The 15,846-nt window shown below is 38.2% G+C and overlaps 1 protein-coding gene across 4 annotated transcripts in view; it reads left to right on the forward strand.

Moving 5' to 3' along the window:
• Nucleotides 1-294: 294 nt before the first annotated feature.
• Nucleotides 295-15,846, forward strand: part of dacha (dachshund a) — a 155,985-nt gene continuing 140,433 nt past the window's right edge. Inside the window, exon 1 of one of the 4 annotated variants that reach the window (XM_079585591.1) lies at nucleotides 295-995. In XM_079585591.1, coding sequence (XP_079441717.1) covers nucleotides 502-995 — 494 coding nt within the window. In that variant the 5' untranslated portion in view covers nucleotides 295-501. The remainder of the gene's footprint in view (nucleotides 996-15,846) is intronic. The other 3 variants (XM_079585590.1, XM_079585593.1, XM_079585592.1) reach the window with 3 other exon arrangements.

Here is a 15,846-nt window from a genome sequence, read left to right on the forward strand (position 1 = left end):
TATATTATAAAGGTGTAAGTACATTGTTGCTGTTCAGGCCTATAATGCCATAATAATATAAGTGTTTTATGGTAACTTTTAAAAACTTCTACAAAGTCATTATTAAGAAGCATTTTTATAAAGTTGAACGGATTCACTTACGGCGTGTTACTGTCTAACAGCAATCTAAAAAGTTGTATTCGCTTTTGATAGTGAGAAAACAAGTCACCGCCCATAACTGGCAGATGGCCAATAATATTTGAAGGCGTGTGCCATCGCGTTCCTTATTGGCTGAGAGAGCTGTCACTCCGGCCTGTAGTGGGCTGGCTAATTGAATCGCTGAGTGCGATACACTTCTATCCATCTCACTCGCGAGGAAGGTAGTTGCACATTACCGACTATCAGCAGTGGCTACCGGAGACGCATGAGAAACACCGAGTGAAAGCCGCGAAACAGTGCGAGGAGCCAGCAAAGGTGTGCTTGACTCAAAAAGTACGGAAAGGAGGAAACTTCGCATAAACTATGGCCGTATCAGCAACTCCTCCGGTGCTTTCACCGACCTCCACTCCCGGGGGCGCGAGCAGCCTGTTCCGTCCCGACTCTCTGTACTCCAGCCCGGCCGAGTCCCCGCGACTGACCAGCAGCATGATCAACTCTTTCATCACCGGCACCGGTGGCGGCGGCGGCGGCACGAACGGGAACGGGCCCGGCGCTGTCCATAATAACGAGTGTAAGATGGTGGAGGTGCACGGGGTGAAAGTGGCCTCGTTCACCGTGGACGGTCAGGAGCTCATCTGTCTCCCGCAGGTGTTCGACCTGTTCCTGAAGCACCTGGTCGGCGGACTGCACACCGTCTACACCAAGCTGAAGCGGCTGGATATATGCCCGGTGGTGTGCACGGTGGAGCAGGTGCGGATCCTGCGCGGACTCGGGGCCATTCAGCCGGGCGTGAACCGGTGCAAACTCATCACCCGAAAAGACTTCGAGGCGCTTTATAACGACTGCACCAATGCCAGGCAAGACTTATATCTCATACACTTCAGATTTACACCGAGCTGTGGAATCTGATGCTCTTTTCAAGTTCATTCAGAGCTTGCGGAGTTTGCAAAGTTGGTAACACTTTATGATAACTTTCGTTATTAACAACAACAAAAAAAGATTTAATGCACATATACATTTGAATATATGTGTAAAAAAATATAAATTAGCCTACGTTTATGACGTTTTTATTTGAATGCACGTGATCTAAATTACCTTTTAATAAGCCTAGGCTAATTATTTTCAAAGTTAAAGTTATTATAGAAAGTGCTACTTGTGTACTTTTCAAAACTAATTAAAACGCCAAAATCAAACTTTTGTCTAAAATAGGTTCCAGTCAGTTTTTATTTCTGCCAAACCACCTGCAGTTTTGTTCGTTTCAAAGCAAATAACTGTCATAAGGAAAATACAGAAGTAGCCTACCCATAATAATAAATCATAAAATTAACAGCTTACTCCAAAATCTTTTTGATTCATTTTCCTCGCTTATCCGTTTTTTTACGAGACTCGCTTATACAAACATGTTTATTACAGAGCAAACATGGGCATTTTATTATCTAAAAACGAGTCAAATAAACTAAAAATATGAACTTGCAAAGGCCTATAAAAATGAATAGGACATTTTAATAGTAGATTATTTCATCTGCCTTTTAATATAGTTTGATTTAGTTGGACATTTTAATAAATCATTGCACTAATTGAACTGGCTGATTTAAGTTAGGCAAAGATTATTCAAAAATAAAAAAAACACCAAAAGTATTTTTACTTTTTGTCCTAATAATATTTATAAGTTACCTTTTCCTGAATCTCCTGGATTTAGTCTTCATTTGGGACATTTTGTTATATGACTACATTTACTCTTTAAACTTTAATGCTCATTCTACGCTAAGCATTTAGAAACTTTTGGGCTTCCAATATTTGACGTTTTTTGTCTTTTATTCTTCCTTATACAACGACAGCTCTTTGGACTAGGGGTCATACTTCGGTTGCATTTCACTTTCTTCTGTTATTTGCTCCGCAGAGTCAGGTTCACATGAATGGATGTCAGTACTATCATTATGCGCTTTTGACCCATGTCATATCCAGGGCCAGATTTGAATTCTTGTGTGATATGTGTTTGATTCTGGATGATGTCCCACGTCTCATTTGGGATAAGATGCTATGTGGCATAAATCAATGAAGCACCTCTCCTGGATCTGTGGCTCTGTTTGGTGTGGAGATGTTATTCTTAGCTTGTTATCATGACAGATGCATTAGTGTTCTCAGGCTACTCTAGCAATATCAGCTTGTGTGTGTGTGTGTGTGTGTGTGTGTGTGTGATTGGTGTGGTGGGACTCAAGGGAGCAGTACACCTAAAAAGACCTTTATCATCCACTCTCAGAAGAAATGGTACAAAACTGGGACGATACCCTTAAAAAAGGTTCTAATATGTACCATTTGGGTACTAATGTACACTTTTGGTACCAAATATGTAACTATGAGGTACTAATATGCACTCTTAGACAAAAAAGAGTACCTTTTGAAAGGGTACTGCCCCAGTGACAGCTTTTGTACCTTTTTTTTCCTGAGTGTCCAAAGGCAAAAGTCTCTAATTATATGTTAGTATGAAAACTGCACAGTCTTCGCTTTTAGCGGAATGACAGTCACAATGTTGTGTGTGTGTGTGTGTATATATATATATTTGTGGTCATATATATATATATATATATATCCTGTTTAGAAATACACTTGCCTTAATTTGACTTGTAAAAACACTTAATTAAATAATTTACAAATCATTGGTCTTATTTAAATAAAAAGAATACAATATATATAGTCTAAAAGTTCAAAACATATACTGCTTATCTGCAACTTCAGTAACTATATGTATTCTTCTCCATATTGTATTTGCATCAGGTCCAGTATTTTCAATCTTCTATTTCCATTTCTTACTTTCTCACAGGTAAAAGGTCAGGTATTTAAAATCGGTTGGAGGGAGTAGGTTCAGGAACGTGGTCTTAAATTGCACTTTTGCACAGTGAATGTGTGTGTGGAGATGCACATGTGTGTTTAAGGGAGAGAGAGAGAGAGAGAGAGAGGGAGCGCATATATCCAGATGGTCATTCTGGGCAAGGTTCGGTAATTAACCTTTTAACATCCCCAGCACAACCTCCAGAAGAATCCCCCGTCACTTTATTGGGCTTTGCGCAGTTCTGAATCAATCTGCCGTACACATCTAATTAGAAACGAGAGCGAGGAGAAAGTGAGCGGGGGAGAGGCCGTTTTACAACATTATTTTGTTTAATTTTGAGTCCAGGCAAAATGGACAATAAGAGAATGAGGTGCGGAGCGCTGCGCTTTTCACTCTTCTTGTCAGATTGCAGCATACGGTGGGATAATGAAATTGCCCGAGCAATGGGCCCCCCTGAAATTGAATTTGCTCCTCGGCATCGTTGCTTTACAGTTCACCTTCGCAAGCATCGCTTTTATAGTCAGATTTAAACATCATCCACCGTCCCGCTACCAGATGGCTGAAACTAATGTGCGTGCTGGCCCCTCGCCTCCTCTCTCTCTCCCTCTCTCTCTCTCTCCCTCTCTCTCTCCTCCTTCAGCACAGGCTCATTGAGAAAAGGGCTAAGCTGGGACAAATGGGTGTCTTTTGCATCAGTTTGTATGGGACAGCCACGGGGAAACAAGCGAGGATGATCGCCAGCCCGGTGACGGCTGCGTCTCAACCTATAGTGAGCTGCCTATTTAGGGGGTGTTTAAATAGGGCACATTTTTAGTATTCAAATCAGCCAGACAGAGCGCGACGGAATTAAACGGGTCACACAAACACTTATAGAACAAGATGCGACGCAGTGGCCAAATGCATTCATCTCATGCACGTGTATTGACCAACAAAACTGATGGGAATGTGAATCTCAAGGAATTTAAACAGGAATTCTGTTTCCTCTTAATGATTCCTTTACAGTTCCATTATTGCACGATTCATTTACTGTTACATTATAAAAAAATATTGTTGGTTTCATTTCAAAAAGTAAGTTACCTGGTTGCCTTAAAATGTAGTTGATTGAATTTAAATATTTGAGTTAATACAATGAAGGAGATTGGTTTAATAAACAGAAACTCTAAATATTATGTTATCTGAACCACATTAATTATCTTGATTTGACAAAAGATAAAAAAGTGTGATAAATCATGAAAATATATATTTTTTAAGTGTAAAGAATACATATTTGGATGAAAGAAATGCAACTCTTTCTGCCTTCAGCAGTCAAATAATGAGATCATATCACAGTTCAACAGAACAGATAAATCAGATGAATTATTGCAAAAGGTGTTTACTTAAAAGTCTTTACACAGACGTCTTAAACGTGACATAAATGTAAGATAATAATTGGTCCTAGATTTTTGGAATAGCTAAAGCACGTTTTAAGTATTAACAAGCATAAAGGAATCCTATATCATTGATTTAAAAATAAATCACTGATTACAACATTATTCATAGATAGCCTATCTTTAAGTAACTTTATTTTAAGTTAATTATTAATTCTTTCTGCTGGGACTGATTCGTAAGTGTTTTTGATTAACTTAAAAGTACTTTTAAAGGCATACACTGCTGGTGCTGCTGTGTGTTTTGATGCACTAAAAAGAACCGACTCATAGAGTCATTCGTTCAGGCTCTAGGTTTTTGATTCACTAAAAAGAACCGGCTCATCAGAATCAATTGTTCATGAATCAGACTACACTTTTAGAGACCTATAATGCGTGTTTCGTCCACATTTTAAGGGAAGAGAAAGTTATATAGGCTAAATCATATAAAAAATGCAGCCGGTGTTGAAAAAGAGTCGGTGCTTGGGCTCCGGAACGCAAGTACGCGTCCTGTATGCACGCGCAGCAAGTTGTCCTGTTCCAAGTCAGCAGCTCAATATGCTGTCTAAGTAGGGAGCTCACTATATTTTCAGATAGAACCTATAAATATGCAACGGGATCTGTAAAACTTGACTGAAACACAGAAAGTGTCCAAATCAGCAAACGCACGCGGCACTTACGGCCCGCTTTTATGATTTCTCAGCTCGCAATTGATCTCCAGGTTTTAATGCATTCATTATTTATTAAAACGAAATTTGCAAGCTAAACATAACACTAAACTAGTTTGCACTTGGGGACTGCACTTAGGAAATTGAATGGGAATTACATTAGAGATGAACATCTGTGCTTGCTCTCCAAAGGTGGATTAGATTAGTTTAACTGTTTTTTCCCCTCTCCACCAAGTGCAAGAACATCCAAAAATAAAAAAAAATAGTGCAGAAAGCTCTTGTCCACTAATATTTATTGCACCGCTGACCAGAGAGTTTCTTCATGCGAATAACATCATAAAAATGAGAGAAACATCCCTACTTGCATTCATGCCAATCGCACTTTAGCAGGAATTGTCAAGTTAAATCATAAAACGCATTACTTGTTCGAAAGCCTGTCATATTTTTTTTTCGTCTCTTGAAGCGATTTGCTTTTTTTAGTCATTAATTTAAAATGTGTCTAATTCCCATCTTTGCCCCAGGCGCGAGCTACCATCACACCGCGCGTCAAAGTGCTGCTTTTCAAAGATTCCCTAAAATGCACAATTTGACACCTTTAAGAAGCATGTTCTGTAAATGAATTTGAATTAGTATCTTATTGAATCTTTTGATCGATTTTGTCTAATTTTGAATCGCGCTCAAAGTTTGAACACTAAATAAATTGGTAAACTTTGAAACAAAGACACTGACAGACACGCACTGCTGCTAATACACACAATTACCTTCGCATCCCCTGTCAGGAGTGCGCGCTCCAGTGCGTGACCGCGAGCCTCCAGTTTCGTGGCGCGCGCGGACGTGTGCGCGCCCGGTCCATATGGACGGCAGCTCAGCGCCTGTGGCTTCGCCCGAGGCTGCGACGCTCAGCTCGGCCTGGGCACACGAGACACCCCGCTGTCTCATCAAATCTCCTCAGATTGTCGCTTTTCCTTCGGCACACCTTAATGTCAGCCATTAATTATACATCCACCTTTTTGGGGGTTGTTGTTTTTGCAGATTCACTCTTTCCTTTACCCTTTCAGCACAGTAAATTATGAATTAAGACCATTTGAAACGTCAAGAGGGGCTTCAGTGTTTTTATGATGGTAGCCTATGTGAACGGCTGTCATATCTCATATTGAGTTTTTATACTGGCTGTCATGATTTGAAACCTAGCAGCCTTCTCTTTTGTTATTGTTTTTATTAATATTTAAATTAAACTAACTAACAAAGATACAAACAAGCAGATAGCGCTGTATAACAATTTACATATTACCGGTAGTGCTGTCAAAAAAAAGTATCACAGGTTTCAAAAAAATATTAAACTGTTTTCATTGATAATAACTAAGTTTCAAATCAGCATATTACACTTCTGAAGGATCGTGTGACACTGAAGACAGGAGTAATGATGCTGAAAATTCAGCTTTGCATCAAATAAATAAATAAATTATATTTTAATGTCATATTAAAATAGTAAACCATTATTTTAAATAGCAATAATATCTCACAATATTACTGTGTTTTTTCTGTATTTTTGATCAAATAAATGCAGGCTTGATGAGCATAAGAGACTTCTTTCAAAAACATAAATTGTAATGTTTCCAAACATTTGACCGGATATATGAATGTATATGTATATATTTGTGTGTGTGTATGTATTTATGTATGTGTGTGTGTGTGTGTATACACATCTTTAAAATAAATACCACTTGTTAATAACTCGTGTGTGCTACATTCGATTGATTGATTGATTGATTGATTGATTGATTGATTGATTGATTGATTGATTGTGGATTAAGAGTCCAAATAATTTTTGGGCCACCATGTAAGATGGGTGGATAGATCTAGTTTTATTTATAGGTAGTTGAACATATTTTGTAAAGACAAGCAGGCAGCATGTCTTCCAGACTGACTATTCTGTCCGTCTATGTCTTACTGCGAACATGCTTGAGACGTGAGAGCGCTTAACTGCTGACGGGCTCTTATAAAACAACTTGTGGCCATGTGAGTTCTCATTAATGTTGGCGGGGGCCTGTTCCAAGCCACAGTGCTTTAATAACTAGTCCCATGCGTAACCAATGAATTAGAGGCAAAGCAAAGACACATGTGGTCAATTAGTGATGGAAAGGCGCTACCAGAATCTTTTTGGGCGCGGAAATCACGAAAACAAATTAAGAAGCCCGCTACGTATGTGAATCTGCACAAATGACATATTTACATCTGCATTCACTAAACGATGTTTGAGGAGCATTTAGAAGCCGCGATTACGAAGTTAGCTCTTAATACGCAGTCTCGGTAGGGATGAGGAATAGCAGGTGTTCACTGATGTGCAGCGGCGTGGGAGAGAGATAGAAGAGGTTAAAACAGACAGATGGATATGGCCTGTCAAGGATCTCACAAGAGGGAAAAATGACACTTTCGGCTCACCGTCCGCTGAGTTACGGCAGGAGGAGAGAAAGAGAATAGTGTCATTTTGACTTTGGGAAAGTCTCCTCCTGAGCTTAATGACACATCTGCAGCCAGGCTATATTTATTACAGTCATGTAGAATAAAATTGATTGTCTTCTAAAATTAATTTTTGCTTTGCCTCTAGCAGTGCTTTAATGGAGGACACTAGGCCCCGCGCAAGAGTATTGTTTAATCACATTAGTATCACAGCCCTCAGGACAGCGGAGATAATTGTACAAACGAACATCGAAATATGTATCTCCAACTCTTATGATTGAATTATGCAAATGACTTATCTCCTGCCCTTCCAAGCACTAATCATCTAATTAGGACTGATGTTTTAAATGCTTGTTTTTTTTTTGGATGGGGATCCGGGGAGAAGCAGGAAGCAGAAAATTGAATGTGACACTGAAATCGGCAAAGTAGTTTGTACCGGAAGAGCTGGTGTTTTCTCCCCCCCTGCCCTGCCGCGCCGCCATTGTCTGCCGTGGCAGCGAGAAGGCGATTAGAGCCGTTTTAGTAAGTATTTTAAACATAAGCCCCATCTAATCCATTTTCAGGAGTTCATCATTTTTTCTGCCACTTTAATAGTTTGGTTTAACGCTAAGCGCTAGCTCGCGTGGAGGGGCCGGAGGGGACTAAAGCTGGTCAAAGAAGCGCTAACTAGCATCCCAATTATGGCGATTAATATTTCATGACATGTTCTGCTGCACTTCCCCGTTCCTGCAAGCTAGCAGCTGTTGATCCGTTCGCACAAAGCGTTTTGCGCGCCAGAACGGAGAGGTTATGCTAATGGCAGGCGAGCTCAAGTGAGTCTTGGAATCCCGTTTCGAAGGACTTGAAAGATGTGGAGATCTGAGGAGATGACAAAGTCGTGCTTTTCCCTGCTTAGAAGAGTGTTTACAGTTGTCTCCCACATCTGGAGGCCATAATTTGCCGCATTAACCTCCTCCTGTATAGCTTGGGCAGATGGGTTCACCTGAAGAGCACAATGCCCTGTTAGTTCCCTCAAGGGTGTCCTGCTTGGAAATGAACAGTTCAGTCTTGAAATGACCCTAGATTTGTAATGAGATGTACAGTATAGCAGCCCATGGATCTAGTGCTGTGCTTTATGTGCTTACATGCCTTGCAAACTTTAACATGTGCTTTAGTGTGAATTGAACATTGATGTTGTTGAATTCTGGTGATTTAAACGGGTACCACTTTCTAACTTTCTTACATAGTTCTGTGTGTGTGTGTGTGTGTGTGTGTGTGTGTGTGTGTAAACTGTGAGAATGATAGTGAAGCATCAAACAAATCTGCTCCAGTTCACCGTACACGCCATTGTTCTCCTACAAAAGTGTCTTTATATGAATTCGTAGTTGTATTTTCTATTATTGTAAATAAAAAACCTAAGTAACTATATTGTTGAAAATATTTTTTCATTGTTTTTAATTAAATTAAACATGTTAAATATTTAATTATTTTATAGCATATAGCATGTTTAATATATCATTATAAAAATGGATGAAAATAATAATTAATTATTTCATACATATTTACATAATCACACACACATATATATATATATATATATAATTTAAAAAAAATATATATATATATATATAATTTTTTTTTATATATATTTTTTTTTATTGTGGATAAATATACACAAGAGGCCAAGCGATTGAATTTTGTGGAATATAAAATCTGTATAATGATAATGCATATAATTATATAATTAATATAATTATTACATTTTGAATAATACATAAAACATTTATTTTTAAAATGTATAAAATAATAATTATTTGTTGTGTAAAATAACATACAAGTGGCCAGGCATTTGTATTTTGTGGAAATTTCATGGAATATAAATTCAATATAATTACTGAAATAATGTACTTATTAATGTAAATATTTAATACATAATAATACATCAATGTTATTTAAAAAATGTATTAAAAAAATTATTGTATTGATTGACTAATTGTGCACACACAAGTGGCCATGAATATAATTAAGGTATAAATTGTAAACACTAATGGTGGTTTCTGTCGATGCTGAGAAGTCCATCGCCAGTGGTTTCACTGCATAAAAGGCTTTAACAGGCTGCGAAGGCATACTAATGTCAAGTTGCAGTCAAACGTAGAAACATCTGTTTGCTCTGGATTATTAAAAGAAGAAATGAAGATGAAAGCAAGGTGGGATGTAAGGAGAGGACGGGTCAGGGAGGGTGTGGGTGAGTGTTTGTGTGTATGCGAGTCTTTCTGTGTCTGGGTTAAATCAAGAAAAGCCCTGGGTATGTGGTGACATCATGGCCGGTTTGGTGCTCAGTCGGATCTGTAAGGGATTCATTCTGTCTCTATCTGCCCCGGGGCGGCCCAGCTCCAATTACCCCCCCCCCCCCCCCCCCCCCCCACACACACACACACCCTTCTGCGTACCGCCATCCGGAAGTCTGCAGAATAAGCCTATAAAACTTTTAAAATCCACCCAGGAGCGATGCTCTCTTCACATCATGCACGTGGAAATGTAGATCATATTACAAAAAAACGCAATTATCTTAGACAACTGCAGAGGATATGCGTACCTTATGATGGAAGATAGTTGCCAAATGTTTTATAAGCATCATGTGACCTCCACCTGTAACATGCCACATGACTTCTGTCATGCCCTGCACTGTCCTTTAACATCCTACTGTAAATATACTGTCCCTATATATACACAATTACGTGTATATTATATATATATATGTGTGTGTGTGTGTGTGTGTGTGTGTGTATATACACACGCACACACACACACACACACACACACACACACACACACACACACACACACACACACACACACACACACACACACACACACACACACACACATATATAATGTATGTGTGTGATTAAATATTTTAGATGACTGTTTTACGTTATTAGTTCGAACATGTCTGAAACGTATGCATAAATGACAGAAACTTGGGTCTTAATAATTTTTTTTTATTATAATTATTATTTGTTCTATTTCAATCACTCGATTATCAGAATATTTACAAAAATAACAGCAAATTTACAGCAAAAATAACTTGTGATGTATATTAGCACAATATAAAATGACTCAATGATAATGAATGATTTCAGTCACACCACCAGGTCTACATATATGGTTGTTTTGAGTTCAACTCATCCAATCAGAATTGAGATGTATGAAAAATCACATTTTAACTTAAAGTTTAACTGATGAGCAACCTACAACTCGTCGAAGACGACAGCAAATATTCAATCTGCTTCAGTTTGCATTGTGCTTCATTCGTCTCTGAAAGAGATTGAAACAGCCCTGAATGCGAATCATGCTCAATAACAGTTGCGTTTATGTGTTTTCCATTCTCATGTTTTTTCTCCTGTGCCCTCATGAGTATGAAGATGGTTTCCGTTAATAGCGGCCCTGGGCCTGATTGGAAACATGTTAAGCATGTGTACAGACTGTAAATTGGAAACACACTACGAAGCAGGTTGTGTGCTTGTTTATTCACCATTATGATGTCAGTGTCTTAAAAATTCCTCACAGAGACGTCCAATCAGAAAGATGGATAAAGACCACACCCTAATAATAACAACTTTTACAATCCTGTAGATGAGTAAATACAACGTATGTCGCAACCTTTTTACAATCGGAGCACATGTTTTTTTTATATGTCATAAGTAGCTTGCATCAACTCAGATGGTTCTTCTCCCACAAAGCAATGCGTGTGTGTGTGTGTGTATGTTTGTATGGATGTATGGATGGGTGGCTTGATGTTGTGCATCTGTGTGTGTCTGAAACAGTGTAAATATTGTGTCTGTCAGTAGCAATGGGTGTCATTTGTGTGTGTGAGTATGTGTAGATTGGGGGGGGGGGGGGGGGGGGGGTGTTCCTCTGATGAAAACAATCAGGCCCTGTGTGGTTTCATTACAGGGTAATGTCTCGCCAGATTGTTACGGATAGTTAAAATGAAATGAAGTGAATTAGGGAAACAAGGGGGAGAGCATGCACAACGCTTTATTGCTTTCTTTTGAAGACACACTGACAATGATCTGCCTTCAGTTTAGTGCATGTATCAGATAACATATCAAAAACTGGCTTGAGTGTGTGTGTGTGTGTGTGTGTGTGTAAAGGTAAAGCTTGTGGCTCGTCTTGTGCTGCATTCTTGTCAAGTGAAGGATACATTGTCTTTCACTTTCCTGTCTCCATCTGGACACAGGCGTGTGTGTGTGTGTGTGTGTGTGTGTGTGTGTTAAACTAATTTTCATATCAGTTCTTTCTGACTTTTGGCCCATTAATTTGATGCTAGACATTATCATCATATATTAAGGGGTTTTCAAATATTTTGATGACCAGGACCCCCTTCTTAAAATATAAAGCAGAAGAAAAGTAAATTCTAAATTATATATTTTAAACACATGTTGTTTACAAAATTAATTAATCTGCTGTTATTTTGTTACCGTACTGAATTATCTGACAAAATAATGGCTGAATGAAACGGTAATATTATAAAATTAAAATTTGCTTTTATAATTTGCTTCGATAATCCTAAAAATAAATTTTGTAAAATATTTGTTCTTTTTTAAAAATCATACCCCCACTTGTACACCGTTGCTGCTTCCTGAGGGTCACCGGACCCCATTAAAAAAAATCCTAGTTTAATTAATTCATATTATAATAAATGGAAGTCAGCAAATATGAATTCTGTTAAAATATGATGTATTATATAATTAAGTGTGAAACTTATATTAATACTTTAATGAACAGTCTCATGCAATTTTAATAATCGATTCATCTGTCAATTATTTTGGTTGGGTAATTTGGCTATTAAAAAAAGAGCAAATGTGTGCTATACATTGGGCCTTATTCATTAAATATGAATAGAGCAAATTTCGGTGTAAATAAAACCATTGTGACATAAATTGACGCATTTAATCTAATGGGACAAAATAAATATGAAACGATTAATGTCAATTTACAGTACATGCAAATTTATTCTGTTTGTTTTTGATGAACAACGGTCGAATGTGTGCAGAAAAATGAAATTAATCTTTACAATGAGCACAGACCCAACTTGTAATGACGTTTGCTTTGAAGTTTATTAGCAATTTTATCTCAACTTAATTTGATCAAGTAGAGTTAAAATAGTGTTAATGTTTTGATTTTGAGTTTACGATCAGATTATCTGTAATTGAGCAGAATCTAATGGTAGTTTACTGCTTTTTTTCTCTTTCTTGTCTTTTCCACTGTGCTGTAATTCAACAGTACACACACTCTTCCTGGCTTTTCCCATGGTGCCTCAGTGTGAGATTGCAGTGTGAGGGATGGCAGGCACACCTGACCCGTCTGTTCCACAGGGGCTTATGGGTAATGGATGGGTCAGAGCTTTTTTTGATGTTTTATTGAAAGATCACCACGGCTGTCCTGGCTTTCGCCTGACTATAAATCAGGGTCCTCTGTGGCCGGCTGGACTGTCCAGAGTGTGGTTTATGTCAGCCGGGGCAGGAAGGGCCTCCGATCCCATCACTCCACCTCACCTATATCACCCACACACACACACACACAACCTCACCGGTGGGACCCTTAAACAATGTGTCTGTCAGACAAACAGTACATACAGATATCAGTCGCTTTGATGCTTGAATGATATATAATATTATATCAAGTTAGCATATACAGTATTTTAGAGTTTCCAGCTTTGGTATCGTTTTAGCACCTGATTTCTATGTTTAGGACACTGTCAGTGTTCACAAGATATATATCAACCTGCAACCGCCAATCATTGAGATCAATAGAAATCGCTAATGAAAATGGTGGACAAGAATGTTTTTTGATTAGTCGGGTCTGTGCTCTTTATATGTTGAACCTGATTTTGAACACACTTTATAGCATACACTTTTTTGTTTTGTAGTTTACAACTTTCTTTGACAGAGAACAAGACAATATATATATTTTTAAATCCAACAAAAGTTGTCAATGAAGATTATTTCAAGAACTAAACTTTTGCTTTTTTAATCGGAATAATTGATTCATTAAAAAGTAATCGGCAATTAATATTAATCGACCAATTACATTCATGTAAATTCAATATTATAAAACGTATATTAAATGAACCAGTTTCAAATAGTAATATTCTGTTTCTAATAGTAAAGAATATACATTTTTTTCAGATAAAAAAATAAAAAAATCTGACATGAATGAAGCAGATGTAGAAAAATACATTAATTTAATACAATTATGCTTTCTAACCATATTAATCGAACAAGTAATCAGGAGACTAGTGATTATTAAAGTAGCAGTACTAGATCCATAATGTTTTAAGGATAACACTGGACCAAATGTAAAATAACATTCTTTTTACTAATTGTTTTGAAACTTGTTGTACTTGTCTAATTGATTAATCGAACAGCTTAACCTGATCATCGAAACAGTTGTTAGTTGCAGACCTTTATGAAAGTTATACGCTTAAGAACAACTTCTATAAATGAGACAGCATTGATATAACTGGCTCTTGTACTTGTCAGAGCTTTCTTTTTTTTTCTTGATCAACTCGTCTTTTTTGCGCTGAAAGAATCTAGCGTTTGTTTTGCTGATGCAGCACTAACGGTGTGCTTTTCTCACCACTCTCCCTTAATATCGCTGTTAATGAGTAAGTTGATGTAGTTGAACGTTTAGTTAATAAATATGTCAGACTTTTACCTCTCTCTCTCCCTCCCTCCTTCCACTCCTTGTCTCTCTCTTGCAGTTTCCCAGGCTCGGCGAGAAATCGCAATTAGTTTTAGATTTACGCTACGATGACAGACAGTGGTATATAAATAGAGGTTAAACACACAATTTACATATTAATTTCATGATTCATTTAATCAATGATTTATGTGGATATAGATTGCTTTTAATCCGCCTCTCAGCGGCAACGTTTGCTCTCTCGCTCCCGCTCTTCTCCGCTCTTCGCCGAGCATGACAGAATGGAGTGCCGAGCTCTTTCTTTTCCTCCCTCTATCTCTCTCTCCCTCTGTCTCTCTTTCCTCTGAGCTGTTCAGTGGCTCGGAGAGGAATGCGAACGGAGGGGCTCCAAACGGCGCTCCTAATTGGTTTAATTTTTCAGTGCGTGCACCGAACCTGACACTCGTTTACTGCGCGCCGCTGTATCTCCTTTCTCTCTCTCTCTTTCACCATCTCTCTCTCTCACCATCTCTCTCTCTCTCTCCGATCTAGCTCTCAGCCCTCTCTCTCTCTCTCTCTCTCTCTCTCTCCATTAATAAAAGGGTAATAATCGCTCCGGTTAAAGGGATGGTAATGAGAGCAGTGGTTATGGTGATTGGTGGCGGCGGTTGTGTATTCATAACAGATCTCTCATACTGAGGCAAGAAGGCTGTAATTGAGCCATGATTGAGACACATACGCTCCCCTCTGCCGCGGGACCAGTGGGAACGCCGGAGAACTGAGCGAAAACGCCTCTAAAGCCGCCAAGCAAGGCTAAAGTTTCAGACAATGCTACTTACATACAGTACGAATACAAAACTTTGAAGCAAGTTTCCATGTAGGATGGTGTAGTGGTTTGGGATAAACCACTTTGAGCTTTTTTTAACATTAGTTATGTTTCCATCCACCTGTTTTTATGTGAATTTTGGGATAGTAGCTATAGCACAATGGTGGATAGAAACGCCGAGATGCGCATAAATTGTAAAATGTGGATAGAACTTTTTTTTCTCTCGATAAAAGGACATGCGGTGGAAAAACATTTACCTAATAAATCCATCGATTCACAATAAAAAAAACTCATGAGGATGTGATTGGATAACTGGACTAACCAGCGGACCAATGCCATTGCGCAGCATCTCAAATGTTGGTTTGGTCATTCCGAAATGCCTGAGCCGTCATCAAAATGATGGTATTACTCCTTTCCAGAACTGTCTCACACGATGGCGTTCCCAAACACCAGGCATCCACCTCCAAACGTAAAACGTTAAAGTCATTCATGATGTATGAAACAACGGCCACAGTGGCTTCCCCGATTGCAGCAACATTTTTATTATAAATAGTTAGCGCCAATTTCCCTGGAAGTGATGATTTGGTGCTCTTGAACACATGGGATGTTTTATTCTTTATTCGCAGATTTTTCATTATGTGATAATCGAATTTTAAGCATTAGTTGTTTACATCTAAAGTTGCGAAATACAAATTCATAATGCACTGCCGAACCAAAAAAAGTCTGTGTTTGGATTTAAATTGGCGAATGCTTGAGATTGAATCTTTATTGCTGTGATTATTATGTTTCTAACATGTTATATGTTTGGCAGCAGTTCTTCTATCCCTAATTCATGGAGTGTAGCTTTCATTTCTT

This window comes from Phoxinus phoxinus (assembly GCF_949152265.1).
Source record: "Phoxinus phoxinus genome assembly, chromosome: 17".
Classification (NCBI taxonomy): domain Eukaryota; kingdom Metazoa; phylum Chordata; class Actinopteri; order Cypriniformes; family Leuciscidae; genus Phoxinus; species Phoxinus phoxinus.